The following is a 19,105-nucleotide window of genomic DNA, read 5'->3' as shown; positions in this document are numbered from 1 at the left end:
AATCTCAGAGCTCAGGGACTCACCTGGGGTTCATAGCACAATGGCGCCCACATATCCCTCACATGGTAATCTAGAGTACCAGTGTCAGTTAACCTCTCAGTAAGTAATTTCTGAGTTTCTAGGATGCATTCCACATATCGATAACCTCCTCAAAGGGCCTGAAGTAAACTTCAGAGACGTTGAAAATGAACCAAAGCTAATCACTGTGGGGGAAAGTCAAAGGATTAATCTAGGACTTGTGAGATGACTGCTACACAAATCTGAAAACCCAAGTTCCAGTCCTAGAACCACCGTCAAGAGCTGGATGTGGTGGCATGCACCTGTGATCCCAACCCTCCTATGGCAAGACGGGAGGGAGGCACAGATGGGAAGCTCTAGGAAGCTCTGGGGCAGGCTAGGCTGGAGTATGCGGCACAGCAGAAACAACCCAGAGACCCTGACTCCCCAAAGTTGTCCTCTGAACTCCACATGCATGCGGTGGCACGTGTGCACCCTCGTTCACACATACATACCACACAGCAACAATAATTTTAAAAAGTAATTCCGAACTGAGTGTATGGAACAAACCTGTGATCCCGGTAGTGGATGCAAGAGGATTGTGAGTTTGAAGACACTTGGTTTCAAAACCAACAAAACCAAACAAAAAACAAAACAAAACATCAGCAAAAAAATAAAAATGAATAATCCATGGTTTTTCTATTGACCTTAAAAGGGGTTTCTCCTCTTCTCAGAGGGAAAGTTGACCAGATATTGAAAAAATCCTCTTTAAGCCGATGTTGTGGGGTGCTATGATAGACAGTTTGCCCTAGTTACCAGGTTACTGTTTCCATTAAAGAAAGGGTTAAGGACTTGAACTCAGTTAACGGAAGAGATTTAAATCACACACGAGGAAAATTTTACAAACTGCAAAGACCATGGCATCTTAGTGGGGACATTGGGAGTGTCTCGTCCCTAAAGAAACAGTGGTATCCAGCCTGGCTTATCCTTACAGACCTGATAATGTGAAGCTGTCCTCCCCAATCCCACTCTGCCCAGGTCCTGTTGGCCTGCTGTGGCCTCTGCAGCTCTTGCACAACATATCTTCCCTCTCTGTAAATGTTCCCAGCAAGGAAGGGCCTTGGACGAGTTCCCTTCGTGACTTGGCCGGGCTTCTAGATGGAAAACTGCTGTTCTGCTGGGATGCACAGTTGGGTCTGAGCCTTCAGAATGCAGCCCGGCACAGGGGTCCAGCCACCTGCTGTGAGAGTTCCCGCACAGTGGGAGCACAGGTGGTATGCGTGAGAGACTGTGCCCTATGCTGTGGGAGCAGCAGCGGGCAGATGGGCTTATGTGACCCCATCTTCAATATCTCAGCTCCAGCACGTGCTGTTCCCTACCCCTCCAGCTCTTCCCAGCAAAGTCCACTTGTCTGCGATCCTGGATCTTAAGACACACACTCACGTACATGCACTCACACATGCATGCACGCACGCACTTAAAAAGTTGAATAGCATCGATTTTTGTGAAGGCAAACTACTGAGCTAATGTTGCAAAATGCTTGTTTTATGCAATTTGTCCAGTAAGTCAGCAGACTTTTTTTTTTTTTTTAACAAAAAAGGAAGGTTACCAGGTAAGCTATTCATCAAAGGTGGACCTAACATGCTTTGCTTTCTGGGTGTGAACAGTTCACATTAAGGAACTTGAAAGGGAAGAGGGTTGAATAGTCCCAGCCATTATAAAATCCTTTGCACACCTATCTCAGCAAAGACTATGGACTCTCTGAGTACGGGCCCGTACAGGAAGTACCTTATGTGACTACATTTCAATTTATGATTGGACTGATAGTGTAATGAGGGGCCAGCACTGTTTTTTATCCAGGCCAGCCAACCTTATACCACTGGTAGCCATAGATGGCTTCCAAAGTCTCCTGGCCATCTGAGAGCACTAGGGTTATAGAGTAGATGAGTGATGACAATAATCATGGCTATATGTCTTGAGTATGCTGCATGCTCTCTTAGCCTACATCCATTTCCTCTAATTCCCAAAAGAATGCACCAATGAATATTATTATATTTACCTACTAATGGGGAAACTGAGGTGAGTGATTAACCTGCCCAGACAACACAAGTCAATAACAAAAGGAGGCAGGATTTGAACGTAGTACTATTCAACCCCAAGGCATAAGTTTTTGCTCCTCATTACCCATGGTAATGGTTGTAATACTGTCACATGAAAGGCCACCATTCTGGCATTTAAATGATGAGCAACTTACCTTTGAGTCCGTTAAATCTTATGTAACATTCAAAAATTATCAATTAGCTATAAATTGTCTAGCCTTTCTTTATAATCATAACTATAGAAAGGTAGTTTATGTTAAAGACTGACTTACTTGTACCCTGGGAACCAAACCTGGATCCTTGGCAAGAGGAGTCCTCTGTATCTTCCAATGTGTTTTGCCAGTCCAGTATGAGTGACTTGTTTGGATGGGTGTCCCTTTGATTACTCCCTCAGGAGGCACACATCACTTAGAAAAAGCAAACCGAGGGTTGCACTCTATGTAATGTAAAGGGCAAAAAGGGATTCTCCTCTTCTCAGAGAGGAAGTTGACCAGATATTGAAAAAAATCCTCTTTAAGCCAATTTTTTTTTTGAACAATCTCTGTTACATATTACTTTGGGCATGTGAAAAAATATGTCTTCAAATGAATCTCTGCTCTGGGGAAAATGCTTTCTATTTGATTATTGTTTCATGAGGTTTAAAAAGTCTGCATTTTTTATCAACAATTTGCTGCAGATATTGATGAATGTTCAGAGCAACCTTCCCGGTGCGGGAACCATGCAATCTGCAACAATTTCCCGGGAGCCTACCGCTGTGAGTGCGTGGAGGGCTATCACTTTTCAGACGGGGGAATATGTGTGGGTAAGTTCTGCAAGAAATTTTCCTGGGGTGACTACCTGTGTGGGAAAGGCGCGATTATGGATTTTGATCCTGGTGGGGAGGCAGATACCAGTTTCTGCTGTTAGAAAGGGGTGATTACAAGGGGGATGAGAAGAAGACCTACCCTCCACCTGCTTAGATGCTCTCGGCTGCCAGGAACAAACGTGTTCTTGTGATGTATACACTAGTGCACGCTAGCAATGCATCAGTTTACTCGCTGCAAGCTTTCTGTTGCACTTGCTTCCTATAAATTTGTTTGGCTCATTTTCAGCATACATCTAATGGTTATTGAAGCTGTTAGCCTTGGTTCTCCATGTCGTTAGCAGCCATGGAATTCATGGTGAAGCATCTTTATACTCCTAGCTGCCTTAGATTGAATTCTACCTGAGTTACATCAGAAAGGAAATTCCTCTTGGCACCATTCCATTTATAGTCCTAATTTAATAAACCACAAGCTGAAGCATAGCTTTTTAGACTTACTAAGGTACACTGATTTTGTTAATTCATTAGGCTAATTATGTTCTTGATTGATGTTGATAATGAAGATGCTGGGTCAGTCATGAAGAACTAAATTTTACCTCCCACTTCACATTGGCATATTACATCCAAGATATTTTTGACTTTTTTGAGATAGGGTATCATGTATCATAGGCTGGCCTCAAAGTCAAGTGGGATCTTGAACTTACTATCCTCCCATCTCTACCCTCCAGAATACTGGGGTTGTAGGCATGTACCACCATGCTCAGTCTATCAGTACTGAGAATGGAACCCATGGCTTCATGAATGCTCAGCAACTACTCACCCCAGATTTATCCACAGCCCAAGATTTTATATGTATATAAATATATAATATGTATATCCCCAGCCCAAGTTCCAACAATTGAAGCTCAAAGATTCGTGGAGATTCCCAGGTCTAGAGGCTAATATGCCGAGTGGGACAGATGTGTCTGTTTGAGTTAAAACAGAAACCAACTGTACCGGTCCTTGTCCTGTCCCCGTGTGCTCTTTGGCTGTTTGCTGTGACCAGTATGCATGCCTTCCCTTTGCTCCATCTCAGAGCTTGGATGAGGAGCCAAGGTCTGGATGAGGTGGTGTCTGGAGGGTTGGAAGGAACAGACAGTTCTCATGATTTGAGTGTGACCCAAACATCTGTGCACTCAAGGGGCCAGCCCTCTTTGTTGCAGAGCTGAGATTTTAAGTTTGCTATGCTGAAACATATTTTTTTTTTTAATCTTAGGAGAGAACATCGGTTTTCTTGGCCTGACTTTTCCCTATGAGTTTTGAGCCGGGGAGGTTCTCAAGTTTGCTTTTAATGTAACGCCATTGACATCCCTGGTTGGCTCAGTATGAGTGGTCGACTGGGAAGAGTTAGATCCCACTGAGATCTAACCTGGGGTCTATGTGGAGGAGGCAGATTGGCCTGGGTCTGCCCATTCCCTAAGGCCACACTTGAGAGCAGAGCAGTGCAAGAGCAGAGTGCAAGACAGGCTGTGTTTATTTCTTCTCCCAGACATCAATTCTCAGCTAGACGTTAACCTCCCAGGCCTTAACTCTCCATCTTCAAAATGAGATATTTGGACACGATCACTTTGTACAGCCTCTGGAGCCCTCAAGGAGCTGCCTAGGAGGGCATAGGGGAGTCACAGGCCAATCCTTGTCCTCTCCCCAGCTCCAGCCTTCCATTTGTCTATAGATCAAATTCTGCATATGCTGTTTGAATAATGGATTTCATTGCTCAAATATAAGCCAGGCCTGGGGTGCAGATCTTTCATTTCGGCTACTTGAGAGGCTGAAATGAGAGAGGATCACAGTAAAGGCTTGCTTGGCCTAAGAGTAAATTTGAGGCCAGCCTGGGCTAGAGATGCTGCTCATTGGTCAAACACTTCAGGACTGTGAAATGGTATGGAACATGGTGACTAAAAGGGACAGTGTGATCTGGACCCAGGCAGCATCCAGACACAGTCCCCTTCTCAGAGCCCCACGGAGTCAAATCACTGGTGTGCTGAGAGCTTGGAAGGGTACCTACTTGCTCTGAGACTTTCTTCTAAAGGTTTTTTTTTTCTTTTCTTCATTTCTTTGTTCTTAAGCTGCCGTGGACCAGCGGCCTATCAACTACTGTGAAACTGGTCTCCACAACTGTGATATCCCCCAGCGGGCCCAGTGCATCTATATGGGCGGCTCCTCCTACACCTGCTCCTGTCTGCCTGGCTTCTCTGGGGATGGCAGAGCCTGCCAAGGTATGTGGTGGCTCTGAAGAGTGGCCTGGGTGTACTTACTGCATGCTGATTATCAACACTCCCTATATGTAAGGAGGATGAGTTCTTTTCGCTCCGTTGGGCAAGAGCCTTTCCTATCTTGTCAGCAACTGGAACTATGCATTTTCTTGGAGAGTTGTTCTCATTTGGGACCTCCTTAGCGTCCCCTGACCCCAAGGCTTGTTTCATTAGGCAGCAGTTAGATAGCTGCTCTTGGCTGGGAATTAAGGCTTGCTTGTGTGTGTGTGTGTGTGTGTGTGTGTGTGTGTGTGTGTGTGTGTGTGTGTTTTAATACAAACAGTCCTTGCTTGCATAGAGCTTAATGTCCATCTTTGTATGTAATGGGTTTGCTCTTTCCGGCACAAGAAGTGAAGTTCCCATTCTGAAGTCAGAGAAGAAATGACATCACAGAATCTTTCCAGGCTTGGGATCAGCCCATAGTTAGCTGCCAGGGGACTCGTAATAGTAATTAACAGAGTAACTCAGGGCTCTTGGTTTGTAAAATTATGTAATATTGTACTGAACTTAAGTTCAACAGAGATTTCAGAGATACTGTCTCTCTGTTATTGACTATGTAATTTTTTCTTCTCTAAACACTTAAGGGTTCCAGAGGTTTGTGCTTACAATAAAGAGGGAACATCTGACAGTGTAAATTTTCCCCTTTTGCAAGCTCTCTGTTTACTTAAAACATTATTGTCATGTGAAGCACATTTGTAAATGTACTAGATAGAAGTTGGGGTATGAGTGTCTTAAAAATTAATATTTAGTGAGTTTAAAGTCCCTGGACTCTAGTTAAAAGCAGATTCACATAGATTTGAGTGCATGGATTAAATTATTGTATCAACCACAAATTCTGGAAGCAATCTCATGGTCTCTTGGCCTGCGGCTGTTTTGCAGATGTGGATGAATGCCAGTCCAGCCGATGTCACCCTGATGCCGTCTGCTACAACACACCAGGATCCTTCACATGCCAATGCAAACCTGGCTATCAAGGGGATGGCTTCCGATGTGTGCCTGGAGGTGAGATGGGGTGTTAGGAGTTGATGACCCATTGATATGTTCATAAGATTTGATGGCCCAGGGAAGAAGGGAATGTGAGCAAGTGGTCCATGGAAAGTTCTCAGAGTTCTGCAAGTAGAAAGTCAGACCACAGGCTTTAGTGCTGAAACACACAGTGTACAATTTCAGAAGATACCTCATAGAGACTGAAGCCATGCTGGAATTTTAGAATGCATTGGTTCCCAGGTACTAGAGCAAGAGCACAGGATAAAATCTGGGCATTGGGATTTATTCACCAGGATACTCTAGAGAAACAGAAAACAGAACCAAGACAATATATGTGTATAAATGTGTACATGCACACATATACATACACTATTATAAGAAATTGAATCATGTCATTATGAAGACTGTCAAAGCCCAGCATCTGTTTTCAGTAAGTAGGGAACCCAAAAAAGCCAATAGCTGATAAAAGTGTGGAGGCCAAAGAACCAGGAAAGCTTTTGGTAGAGTTCCAGTCCAGCGGCTAGTAGCCTGTGACCCAGAAAAGGCTTGTTTGGTTTGGCTTGATTGAAAACACAGGAGACAAATTATTTCTGATTTGGAGGCTATCATACAGAAACAATATCTCTCTCTCTCTCTCTCTCTCTCTCTCTCTCTCTCTCTCTCTCTCTCTCTCTCTCTCTCTGTCAATAGGGTCTCACTATGTAGCCCTGGATAGCCTGGAATTCACTATGTAACTAGGTTGGCCTTGAATTCACAAGAGATCCTCCTACCTCTGACTCCAGTGTGCTGGAATTAAAGGCATGTGCCACCATGTCTGGACAAGAGTTCTCTTTTATTCAGAGGAGGAGCAGTTTTGTCCATGTTCTGCCCAGGCCTTTATGTGACTGGACAAGGCCAGGGAGAGCAATCTGCTCAGTATGTCATCCGAAACACTCAGGATGACGTGACCAAATATCTGGGCATCCTGTGGCCCAGGCACATGGACATAAACTCAGTAGGAGCCTGAGAGTGTTGAGGAACAGAACGTGTGATGGAGAGATGGGATGAAGAGCCCAAGTTGGGGAAGGTATAACTAAGGCCTTCGTGGAATGTTCTACATCACCTGTCACCTGACCTGAATTTGTGGCTTTTGGCTTACTTGAGACTTGAGTGGACCTTCCCTGACATGTAGGCACCCAGAAGCCCCAAGCCAGGCCTGGATTGAGACTGGGACCTGGTAAGGCTCTCAGCAAATGCTGTTGAACAGATAGGCATAGTTGGCTGCTGGCTGTACAGAACCTGCTAGGCATGCACAGCGCTTGTGTTTGTCAGTTTTCAGTTGTGGGAACAAAATACCCAAGACAATCAACTAGGGAACGGAATTTCAGACCATTGTCAGTTGGTGTTGCTGCTTTGGGCTGGGGTGAAGCAGAACCTCATGGTGAGGAGTATGGAACAAAGCCAAGTGCCTCACTGACAACTAGGAATCAGAAAGAGAGGTGGGGTGCCATGAGATGGCTCAGCAGGTAAAGGTGCTTGCTGCCCCAAATCTGACAACCTGAGTTTGATCCCAGAAGACTTTTGGTGGGGAGAGAGAACTGACTCTCATAAGTTGTCTTTGACCTCCACATGTGCTGTCTCACATGGGCACCTGTGTATGTGCATGTGTGCACCTGAGCACACACATACACATGCAGTGTTTCTAAAAACTGAAAAAATAAGCCAAGTAGTGATGGTGCATGCCTTTAATCCCAGCACTCAGGAGGCAAAGGCAGGCGGATCTATGACTTGAGGCCAGCCTGGTCTACAGAGTGAGTTCCAGGACAGCCCGGGCTACACAGAGAAACCCTGTCTCAAGAAAGAAAGAAAGAAAAACTTGAAAAAAATCATTGCTGCCAAAGGAGAAGAGAGCCACCTTCTGTTTCTGAAATTAATGGGTGTAGGCTCTGTCTACAGATTTTAATGGGCAGGATACGTACAGAAGCAGTCCTGGCCTCTTAAGTTGAATGAGGCATTCCAGCTGCTGTTAAAACAACTAGCATTTGTTATTTCTGTGGGCCGGTTTCACATCTCCAGTTCAAAGAGAAACAGATGTCTGAGTTTCAATTTTTTAAAAGTTTGACTCTTTGCCCTATCTTTAAGGCTGTTTACTAAGCAGAAACAGGTAGACCAGTAGTCTGAGATGTGAAGATGGGACAGCGATAACATTAATAAGAGCTATTTGCTAATATTGTTTATGTATTGTTCTTAGAAGAAATCCAACATCTGGTTATATATCCAAGAGGACACTTAATACAAATGTAGAAGAATTTTTATGTATCATTTATAATCAGAAAACAATCTGAATATCTAGCAACAAGAAGAATAGATAGATAAAGTTGTACTATGAAATAACAGGCAGCAGGCAAAAGAAATGGACTGGAACAAAGGATAAATCTCAAAGCATAATATTGAAAAAAATTGTAAAAGGCTTTATTTATATGTATGTGTGTACCCCCACACATACATATACATATATACATATACACACATATATATATACATAAACATATATACATATTTATAGTATGTGTGAGAGACATCCTGTTTATATAAAATATGAATCAATGTGAAAATAAATGTGTATGTGTGCGTAAGAAAACTGGAGTGTGTATATGGAAATGAGGAACAGTAAACCAGAACAGAAGTTGCCTCTCTGATGAGGGAGGAGATTAGGATATGGGGATGTGTTACATGGAGTGCTGTATTCTTCCTAGACTGCTGTAACAGAACACCATGGACTATGTGGCTTGTAAACAACAGAAGTTCATTTATCATAGTTCTGAAGGTTGCGAAGTCCAAGGTCATGTGCTGGGAAATTCACTCTAATGAGGGCCTATTTGCATATTCTTGGGTTGCCAGGTATATTAGTTGCTTTTCTCATTCTGTGACAAAACTTAAGGAAGGAAGAAGGTTTGTTTTGCCTCCCAGCTTACTGTTTGTCTTTGAGTCCGGGGTGATGCACAGCTTCGTGGTGTGATATCCACGGTAGAGGAAAATGAATCACCTCATAGTGGCCGAGGAACAAGAAGAGGAAGCGGCCAGCATTCCCGTATCCCCTTCAACGACCTACTGTCTCCAGCCCTGCCTCCTAAAGTTTACACCCTCTACAAATGGCTGTCTTTTCCTCCTCCTTCTCCTCCTCTTCCTCCTCCTCCCCCTCCTCCCCCTCCTCCCCCCCCCCTCCTCCCCCTTCTTTTCTGTTGGGGATTGAGGCTGGGATCTCACATGTACTAGGCAAGCACTCTACCAGCCCTCTATCCTCAGCCTTCTTAACAACAAAACAAAACATAAACAAAAATGTATTTATTCATTTCATGTGTGTGTGTCTGTGTACACCTATCATCAGTGTGGAGATCAGAGGACAACTTGTGGGGTCCGTTCCTTTCTTCCACTATGTGGGTTCCAGGAATCGAACTCAGATCTCCAGGCTTGGTGGCAAGCACCTTTCCCCGTTGAGCCATCTCACTGTCTCCAGACTGGTTTTGTGTTTTGTTGAGTTTCTGAGACAGAGTCTGGCTAACCTACCTAGGCTGGCATTGAACTGCATCATTCTGTAGCCCAGGCAGGCCTTGAATTAGCCATCCTCCTGCCTCAGCCTCCCAAGTAGCTGGGGTCACAGGCTTGGCTCAGTTTTCATTTCTGAAATGATGTTTTAATTTCTTCTCTGAGTTCTGCTGCCTCGTTTTGGGCTTTCCCCAATTAGGATTCATCTTTGCTCTCTCTTGCCTCCTTCACTGGGTGTTTCCTCCAGCTTGATCTCTCCTGAGTGTCCTGTTGGCCCGTGTCCGTTATTTGCCCTGTCCCTTTACTTTTCCCCCCAGCTTCTGGAAGGGCGGCTTGGTTGACAGAACCCTCTTTCATTCTTTTGGTGAAGTGTTTGAAAGTATTTCACCTTGCTTTTGAGATTTCCCGACTCTGTTCCCCCCTCTTACACCTGTGCTTTCTCCGTCCAGTGTCCTCATTCTCCATAATTCTGTCCCCAGTCATTTCTCCTCACTGCCGATTCCAGTCAAGCTGGTCACTTCTGAGAATTCCTGAGAACCAGAACTTCTAGCTTGGTGGCTTGCATATTGAGTAAAGGAACCCCCCCCTTCCCCCGTGCCACCTCAAGCTCCCCAACCCTGGTTTAAATCTGCCTGCTGTGCCTAGTAGGATGTACCTGTTCAGTCCTTGGGGTCCATTTGCTCCCAGAAAGCCTGTTGGTTCCTTTTTGCTGTTTCCCACTCAGACTTGGACACATACCAGCCTGGCTTGTGGTCTTTGGTGCTGTGACCTCACCTGATTGTGTTCAAGGTTCATAGGGTACAGTGTTTCTTTGTAGTGTGTTCTAGTTTGCTTTCCTGTTGCCGTGATAAACCAATTCTGACCACTAGCAACTTGGGGAGGAAAGGGTTTATTTTAGCTGCAGGATACAGTGCATCATTGAGTGAAGTCAGGGCAAGAGCTCAAAGCAGGAACTAAAGCAGAGTCCATGAAGGACCATGGCTTATTGGCTTGCTCAGTAAGCTGTCTTACATGGCCTAGACCCACACGCCTAGGGATGGTACCCCCAAATTGGACTGGATACTCCTACAACAATTAGCAATTACGAAAATGCCCCCACAGACACTCCCACAGGCCAATCTGGTGGAGACAGTTCAATTGAGGTTCCCCCTTTCCAAGTGTGTCAGGTTTATAAGCAAGACTAGCCATCAAGTTTCACCCATGGGCTTTAGATTTTTATCCTGTAGTTATCCTCTGAAATTAAGATTCTAGAGCTAGGCTGCTGCCTCCTCCTCAAAGTCTCCCATGCACTCTCAAACAACTGTAGGTGCCTTTACCTCTAGCACCCCATTCAAACTGCTCTTGAAATCACTCTGGAATGGTCCATAATACACTCACCTGGACACATCTCACTTCTGCCTTTAGCAGCAGCACTGGGCACAGTTAACCTCTTCCTTCTGACCCTCTCTGCCTTTCGAGTCCAGGACAGCATAGCTCTGGGTTTCCCAATCCCTCTAGGGCTGCATCCCCCTGGGTACAATTAGCCCCACAGATGGTTAAGGCTACAAGGGTTTAGAGGGATGCTAATTTGTCACAGACACCTAGCACATAGTTATCTATTTCTCAGCAACTTGTTTGTGGCTTCTGTTGAACCGTCCATGAACAATAGCATCTTCACACTGTAAATGGAAGGAGAAGGAAGCCCTTGGAACTAGTGACTGTGGGTGATGATTAGTAGCTGGAGCAGAAAGCCAAGTGGGCTAGAAAAGGCCAGGGAAGCATAAGGAGAAGACAATGTACTTGGCTTACAGGACAAGTAGGATTAGAGAGGAGGTGACACCGTGCCTGTATTAGTTACTTTTCTGTAGCTGTGACCAACGTACCCTAAGGAAGGAAGAGTTTACTTTGCCTCAGTTTGAGGATATAGCCTGTCGTGGCAGGGAGGAGCTTGAAGCGGGGGACACATTGCATCTCCAGTCAGGAAGCAGAGAGAGAGATGAAAGCTAGTCCTCACTCGCTTTCTTCTTTTTTCTTTTATAGTAAGTCAAGAGCCCATCCCATGGGATAGTGATGCCCAAGTGTAGGATGGCTCTTCCCATCTCAGTCGTCCCATCCTTGAATCTCCCTCACAGACATTCCCATAGGTGTGTCTCCTAGGTCATTCTAGATCCTGTCAAGTTGACAGTATTGACCATCACATCCCCCATTTCCAACCAGGCCCTTAAAGCTTGGAAAACTCTTCAAGCTTGATGCCTGTGGCCCTCGAACCAGCACATCACTTAGAAATCAGTGGCACCATTACTGAGCCTTACAGCCCCCCTGGCCCTTCTTTTCCTAAAGATACCCTCTACCCCGAGTTGACCAAGTTCCCTGACACTCCGGCTTCTTGCCTTCCAGCTCCTCTAGTCATATTCGAGTCCTCTGGGCTTTGGCCAGTCAGCCACTGCACCAAGCAAGCCACAGGTTTGCCCCTCTGAAAGGTCAGCCACACCCTTGATGGAAATGGAGGATCTGCTCCCCTCCTTTGTTTCCATGACAACCACTGTCCCCTCCTCCCCCGAACTCCCTGAGAAACAAGTCTCCTCTTCCCTCCCACCTATATGCCCTGAGGCTTTTCATGATGCTCTGTGCATGGTAGCTTCCGGTGAGTGTTTATAGAACAGATAAAGTAGATAAGTGACCTAAGGCTCCCCCAGGGTTTTGGTCTGGGAAATACTTATAGTGTTATTTCCCACAGTGGTCACAGCATGGAGACTAGAGGCCATTTGCTTTTTCTGGGTGTTTTATGACTTCTTCTATTTCCCCCACGTTGTCTGCCTTTTTCTTGTTGCTTGTTCATTGCCCCGGCCTGAGCTTCCCTCCCATCCTGCATCCTTGGGTTCATGTTGGGCAGGGACTTGAGTTCACATCTAATGTTATTATTGTAATTGGTGTTCTTAAGAAATTGCTAGGGACCCCCCCTGGAGATACTATATTCTTTCCTTTTAAATTCTCATTCTGGGAAGCAAGGCCATGCTGGGCAGACATGTTTGTTCGGCAGCTAGTGATGTCCCAAAGCCAGCAGAGAATGGCACTGTTCATGGCTCTTGCACTGCTGTGTTCACAGATGTGTGTCACGGTCATGCTAGAGTCTGTGTAGTTAATGGGGACAGCTGGTCCTTACGGGGAGCTCAGGCTGGGTAGGAAGGAACTGAATGAGTGGCATCTTCGCACACCATTTCCCTCTAGCCACAGGTCTTCCTGTTGCTGCCTACCCTCTGCCAGAGAGGCTTGGCATGTTTTACCCCACCCCTTCCTTCTACTCCAAGGCTGCAATGGCTGTTCATTTGACAGTGTCACAAATATGACCAGGAGAATGAGGAGAGTGGAAATCCAGAAATCACAGATCTCCTTTCCCTCTTCATTTCCTCTCATTTCCTCTCAAGAAAAGCCACCCTGGACTTCCTGCCTGCCCTCAGATGTATCAAGGGACCATGTGTTTCTTCTCCCAGCAGAGCCAGCCAGAAGAAGTAGCTTGTCTGCTATAATTTTACTGCCCAGAAAATATGTCTTCTTGACCCTATTTTCCTCACCCCTCTATCAGGCCCTTGATGCAAAATTCCCTAGGGAGTTAATGTTGGTACCCTTGGCCACTCCTGCTACCTGTTTGCCAGGATAAGGATTCACTCCTGGAAGCCTACGAGGACCTAGCCTTCTATAAACATTCTTCAAGTTCTATTTCCTTACTCAGAATTTAGGTTTCCTATCCTTATACATTCAAAACATTTTTGAAAGTTTCTGGGTCTATTCTAGATGATTTGAACTTTTGAATATTAAATGGTATCAACATAAAACTCTGCCTGCTCTATAAAATGAAATAACCTTCACTCTCTCAAATGCTCTGCTTGGGGGCTGGGGCCACAGCTCAGTTGGTAAAATATGAGAAAGAGGACTCAAGTTCAGTCCCTAGAACTTGCATTTGGAAACTGGACATGGTACATGCTGGAAATCTTAGTGCTGGGGAGGCAGAGACAGACGGATCCGTAGGGCTCATTGGCTAGCCAGCGTCTCCTAGTCAGTAAGCCTGAGGTCCAGCAATCTGTTTCAGAAAGAAAACTGAGGAATGACACCTGAGATTGAGTTCTGCCCTCTAAATACAGGCACACAAGTGCACTCCTGCACACACACACACACACACACACACACACACACACACACACACACACAGAAAGTTCCACTTGGTTGGAGACACCTAGAACATTAATCCACTGTAGCTGTCAAAGTGGTTAATGACAAATATTTACTTCCATGGGTATGTTAAGGAAATAAGAATCATTGTGCTCCTCACTTTTCTCATTGTTGGGACAAAATGCCTGAGAAAACTAACTTAAGAAAGGTTCATCTTGGCTTCTAGCTTGAGGGGACACAGACCATCATGGCGGGGAAAACACCGCAATGGGAGTGTAAAGCTGGTCCCTTCTGACCCGCAGTCAGGGAGCAGAGAGATGGTAAAGCAGCTGGTCCCTTCTGACCCACAGTCAGGGAACAGAGAGATGAACACAGGACTCAGCTCCCTTTTTATTCCGTCATGGTGCACTCACATTCAGTGTAATCTCCTCAGTTAATCCTCCCTGGAAACACCCTCACAGGCATGCCCAGAGGTATGTCTCCTAGGTGATCCCAAATCCAGTCCCACTGATGATGAAGATCAGCCCTCCCAGTCCTCATTGATGTTAACATGTTCACAGTTGGAGCCAGCCTGACTGCTGGGAGAGGTGGCTGCAGAAACTCAAGGCTAACAGGGGTAGCGGCTGGACCAGGAATGCACAGACTTCAGTTCTAATCGGTGGCAAGTCACTTCCAGTGCTGTGACCCTGGAGGAGTCTCTTAACCTCCTTCAGCTTTAGTTCTTCTTCCTTTGCCATAAAAACCAAATTCCTACCACAATGGGCATGGAAACTGGAGAGATGAGTCATCAGTTAGGAGCACTTCCAGCTCTTACAGAGGACATGGGTTCCATTCCCAGCACCCACATGTCAATCATGGCTCAGGATCACCTGTAACTCCAGATCCAAAAGATAGGACACTCTCTGTTTGCCCCTGAGGACATGCTGTGCACTCATGCAGACATACATGTATACATATAATAGGTACTAAGTGACATATATGTGGAAATGGAGTCAGCTAGTATGGAAACTCTAAACCCTGAACAAATGAAGGTTTTGAGAAAGAAAATAAGTTTTATATCCAGTAGAATACAAAAATCAGTATTTTGATTCTAACCAGATGGCTTATTCATATCTTTGGCTCTTCCTGCATCAAGTGTTTTTCTTCTTCTTCTTCTTCTTCTTCTTCTTCTTCTTCTTCTTCTTCTTATTATTATTATTATTATTATTATTATTATTATTATTATTACATTATCATCAGGGACAAAAGAAAAGCACACACAATTTTTTCTCTTGCCAGGTTGAACAAACACTTTTCTGGCATATTAACTGTCTTTAAGCAAGGAAGCAATTATGTTAGGCCAGTCAGCATGAAAACTGGCCATACAGATGAGATACTTCACGTGTCATTGGCTGTATATTCATTTCCTGAAGTCACCATGCCTGCCTTATGTAGGCCAGGTCACAAGTGGACATCTTAAGGCTCCACCCATGTGTGTTAGCTTGTTCACAGATATAATAGAATACCAAAGGCTTGATAATTATAAAGAACTGAAATATATTTGGCTTGGAATTCTGTAAGCTGGGAAGTACATGGTTAAATGGTGGGGGCCTTGTTGCCACATCATAACATGGAGAAAGCCTCATATGGTTAACTTCCCATAAAATAAGGAGCAGTGTCCAAGAGCCAGAACTGGTAACTATTATTCCCATAGGCCAGATCTTTCTACTGCTTATTTATAAGTAAAGTTTTGTTGTTTTTGTTTGGTTTGGCTTGGGTTGCTTGTGTCCTCTGTGTGTGTGTGTGTGTGTGTGTGTGTGTGTGTGTGTGTGTATAACAGCCCTAGCTGTCCTGTCCTAGAACTCTCCTTGTAGACTAGTCTGGCCTGGAACTCACAGAGATCTACCTGCTTCTGTCTCTCCAGTGCTGGGATTAAAGCTGTGCACCATCACACCCTGATTGTAAATAAAGTTTTATTGTCCATTAATTTACATATCAAGCACGACTTCTCTCACTCTGCCATCACAGAATTGGGTAGTTGTGACAGGCAGCATTGGTGCACAAAGCCAGAAAGTAGGCCAAGCCCCATCTAAGAGCTGTTTAATCACAATCCCCCAGCCACCCTAACAGGCCCACGTGTGTGCTCTCTGGTGCTCTCCTGCCCAGTGGAGAGAAGCTCTTCTGTGTGTCTTGCTCTGTCCTCTGGCTATGCTTCCCTGAGGGCAGGTCTAAAGATGGTTATGTGTGCACCCAGTCTAGTTGCCTATTCTCGGTAAAGGTGAAGGACAGTCACCCTGTGAGAGCCCTGGGTCTGCTCAGCAGGCAGAGAACAACTCCTTCAGGTCATGGGACCCTAGAGTCTCTGGTCTTAAGGCACCTTGTGGACCACCTGGAAGGCCTGGGAGCATGCCAGAAATATTGAACCCAGCATGGAGGGGTGTTGTGAGAGGTCTTCCTACAGGAGGTCTTGGAGGATTGACCAGGCAATGGAAAAGAGGTTCACCTGGGACGTTAAGGGGGTGTCACACAAAGAACAAGTCATGGAAAGGTCTGGACGGAAGAAGCACTAAGACTTGGATGAATGTAGCTCTCTGCAGTCGTGGCACGGAGAACGGATGCTTCTCATCAATGTCTTTGTGTGATTCATGCTTCAGAGGTGACCACTCTGCTGTCCCCCATGGTGGCTAGACTCCAGGGAATGTGAGTTGCCAGCTGCAACTCTGCACATTTAGGAGTTGTTTATTCTATGTCAAGTTTTGTTTTGTTTTGTTGAGACAGATTCTTCTTGAACCTCAAATCCTTCTGCATTAGCACCCCCGAGAGCGGAGTCCGCAGGCTCACACTATGGCCCAACTTCCTAAGCTTCTTGTATAACAGTGTTCCCCTGCTTAGGAATCTGAGCTGTGCAGGTTAGGGGCCAGATCTCATGGCAGGCATAGGCCTTCACTAGAAGGAAACACGCAGAAGCCATCGAGTGCTTCCTGGTGTTTGGCCTCTGAATTCTTTGGCTTGAACTCAGTGTTGATCACATGAAGCTTCAGGGGGTAAAAGAAGAATTTAAGATAAACTTAAAATGCCTTAGGACAAATCCCAGGGCCATCCATCAGTGGAAACAGAGTTGAACAAAATGTGGCTTTTCTATACTACGCAGCTGTCGAAAGGAAGGAAGGGTTGGTGGGCAACCACGGTGAGGATGGGTCCTAAGGAAGCAGGACACAGGATCCATGTCCTCTGATTCCATTTGTATGAAATACACAAGATGAGAAAGTCCACAAAAGACTGGAGACTGGGAACTTCCCGAGTGGGGAGGAAGAAACATGGCAGCATCTACTCACTAGTCATGAGGTTTCCTTTTAGGGTGATGAAAATGGTTTGGATACACACAGCAACCACAGCTGGTCATCGCTGCGAATGTGCCAAATGTCATGGAATTGTTCATTTAAAGTATCTTATGTTTTATCTGTTTTGTTTTAATTTTAAAAAATTTAAAAGAACTGTGTAGGAAAGAAAATCTACAGGTATAAATAATATTTTGTTTTTTTTTTAAAGATAGGATTTTACTATATAGACCAGGCTGGCCTTGAAGTTATAGAGGTCCACCTGTTTCTGTCTCCCAAGTGCTGGGATTTAAGGCATGTACCACCATGCATGGCACCATGTTTTTTTTTAATCATAAGTCATTATGATTCTGAGGGTGGGGTGGAGACAAGGTCAAGCTAGTCATGAACTCACAGAGCCGAAGATGACCTTGAACTTCTGAGCCCGGGGTTTGTTGCATGCTATGCAAGCACTCTACCCATGAGCTACATCCCTGGCTCTCATAATGACATCTTGAATTTGAAAAAAAAAATGAGTGAAGAGCCAGTGATGACAGGCCACCTTTGTGGTACAAGTCTGACAAGTGGCACTTGGCAATACCATGTGTGGCTCGACTGACACTCAGCTTTGCTTGTCACTGACAGAGGTGGAGAAAACCCGGTGTCAGCTGGAGCGAGAGCACATCCTTGGAAGAGCAGGGGCGACAGATGCCCAGCAGCCCAGGCTTCTGGGGATGTTTGTACCCCAGTGTGACGAGTATGGGCACTATGAACCCACCCAGTGCCACCACAGTACTGGCTACTGCTGGTGTGTGGACCGCGATGGTCGGGAGCTGGAGGGTACCCGTACCCCACCCGGGATGAGGCCCCCATGTAAGTGGACAGCTGTCATGTAGACTCGAAGACCAGAACGACCTGTGTTAGCGGATGCTCTGCCTGGTCTCCCTGTTCACATGCTACCAACCAACCCTCACCTGTCACCTTTGGCCCTCTTCCCTGCTTCTGTGAATGTTCTCCTCTTCCATCTCTGGGTATACATGTGCTCTGTGAACATTCCTAGTGGGGCCTGTGGCAGATACAGGCTTTGGACTGCTGGGCTTTGGGACAAGACAGGGATGCTGTGGTCCCTTGGCCCTCCCCAAAGCTTCGCTTACTCTAGTGAAGATACCTGTTTTTATCTTTTCAATGGCCTTTGGACCTTAATATGTCCCAGGCTTTTTATATATATATATATATTTTTGAGGCAGGATCTCATGTTGGGGGCTGGTCTTTAATTGACAATGTAGCTGTGTTAGCCAAAGATCAACTTGAATTCCTGATCCTCTTGCCTTTGCCTAAGTGCTGGGATTATAAGTGTGCGCCACATCTGGCCAGCTCTCCATTTAGACAGCTAAAGAGAAGCCCAGACAGGCACATGCCCTATGTGCACAGTAGAAAGACAGATAGTACCTGGCCAGCCTGTGGTACAGGCTATGCCAACTCTCACCTCCCCTTGCCCATAGAAGTTCCTTTGCTAAGGGAGTCAGGGAGCCAGCCAGGGTGAAGGTCAGGAGGTCACAAGTCAAGGAGGCCAGGCCACATCAGAGGATGGATGAGCACTGGCTAGCTCATTGGTCTTAAGAACTTAGGTGGACGTGTTTCTGCCTGTGAGGTCAGAGGATGCTCCATCCCATAGCAGTGGACAGGGTGTGTCAGCCCTGACTCACAGCTTTCTCTGTCCAGTGGTAAAGATGGTATCACCCCTTGTAGGCAGAGGTGTGAGGGCTGTGGCTCCCAACACTGCTTTGATCTCTCACCAGCCCAGCATCCAGCTAGAGCATAAATAATCGAGTCAGTATATAAGAGGGAGCAAGGCTAGCTCTTTACCCAACTGGACCTCTAATGCTAAACTCATGTTCTGCCCTGTTTTCTTTACAAATGCCCTTTGACTGGCTAAAGGCTTTCTGTCTCTGGAGTTTTCAA

The 19,105-nt window shown here is 45.6% G+C and overlaps 1 protein-coding gene across 1 annotated transcript in view; it reads left to right on the top strand.

The window, feature by feature from the left end:
• The first annotated feature begins 40 nt into the window (after positions 1-40).
• Nid1 (nidogen 1) overlaps positions 41-19,105 on the top strand; it is a 33,892-nt gene continuing 14,827 nt past the window's right edge. The window contains exons 1-5 of the mRNA XM_059263015.1: positions 41-65; positions 2,773-2,898; positions 5,004-5,153; positions 6,069-6,191; positions 17,789-18,016. Of these exons, the coding sequence (XP_059118998.1) occupies positions 41-65; positions 2,773-2,898; positions 5,004-5,153; positions 6,069-6,191; positions 17,789-18,016 (652 nt within the window). The remainder of the gene's footprint in view (positions 66-2,772; positions 2,899-5,003; positions 5,154-6,068; positions 6,192-17,788; positions 18,017-19,105) is intronic.

The sequence above is a fragment of the Peromyscus eremicus genome, chromosome 5, assembly GCF_949786415.1.
Source record: "Peromyscus eremicus chromosome 5, PerEre_H2_v1, whole genome shotgun sequence".
Lineage (NCBI taxonomy): Eukaryota > Metazoa > Chordata > Mammalia > Rodentia > Cricetidae > Peromyscus > Peromyscus eremicus.
This window is presented reverse-complemented; position numbering and strand designations above follow the sequence as displayed.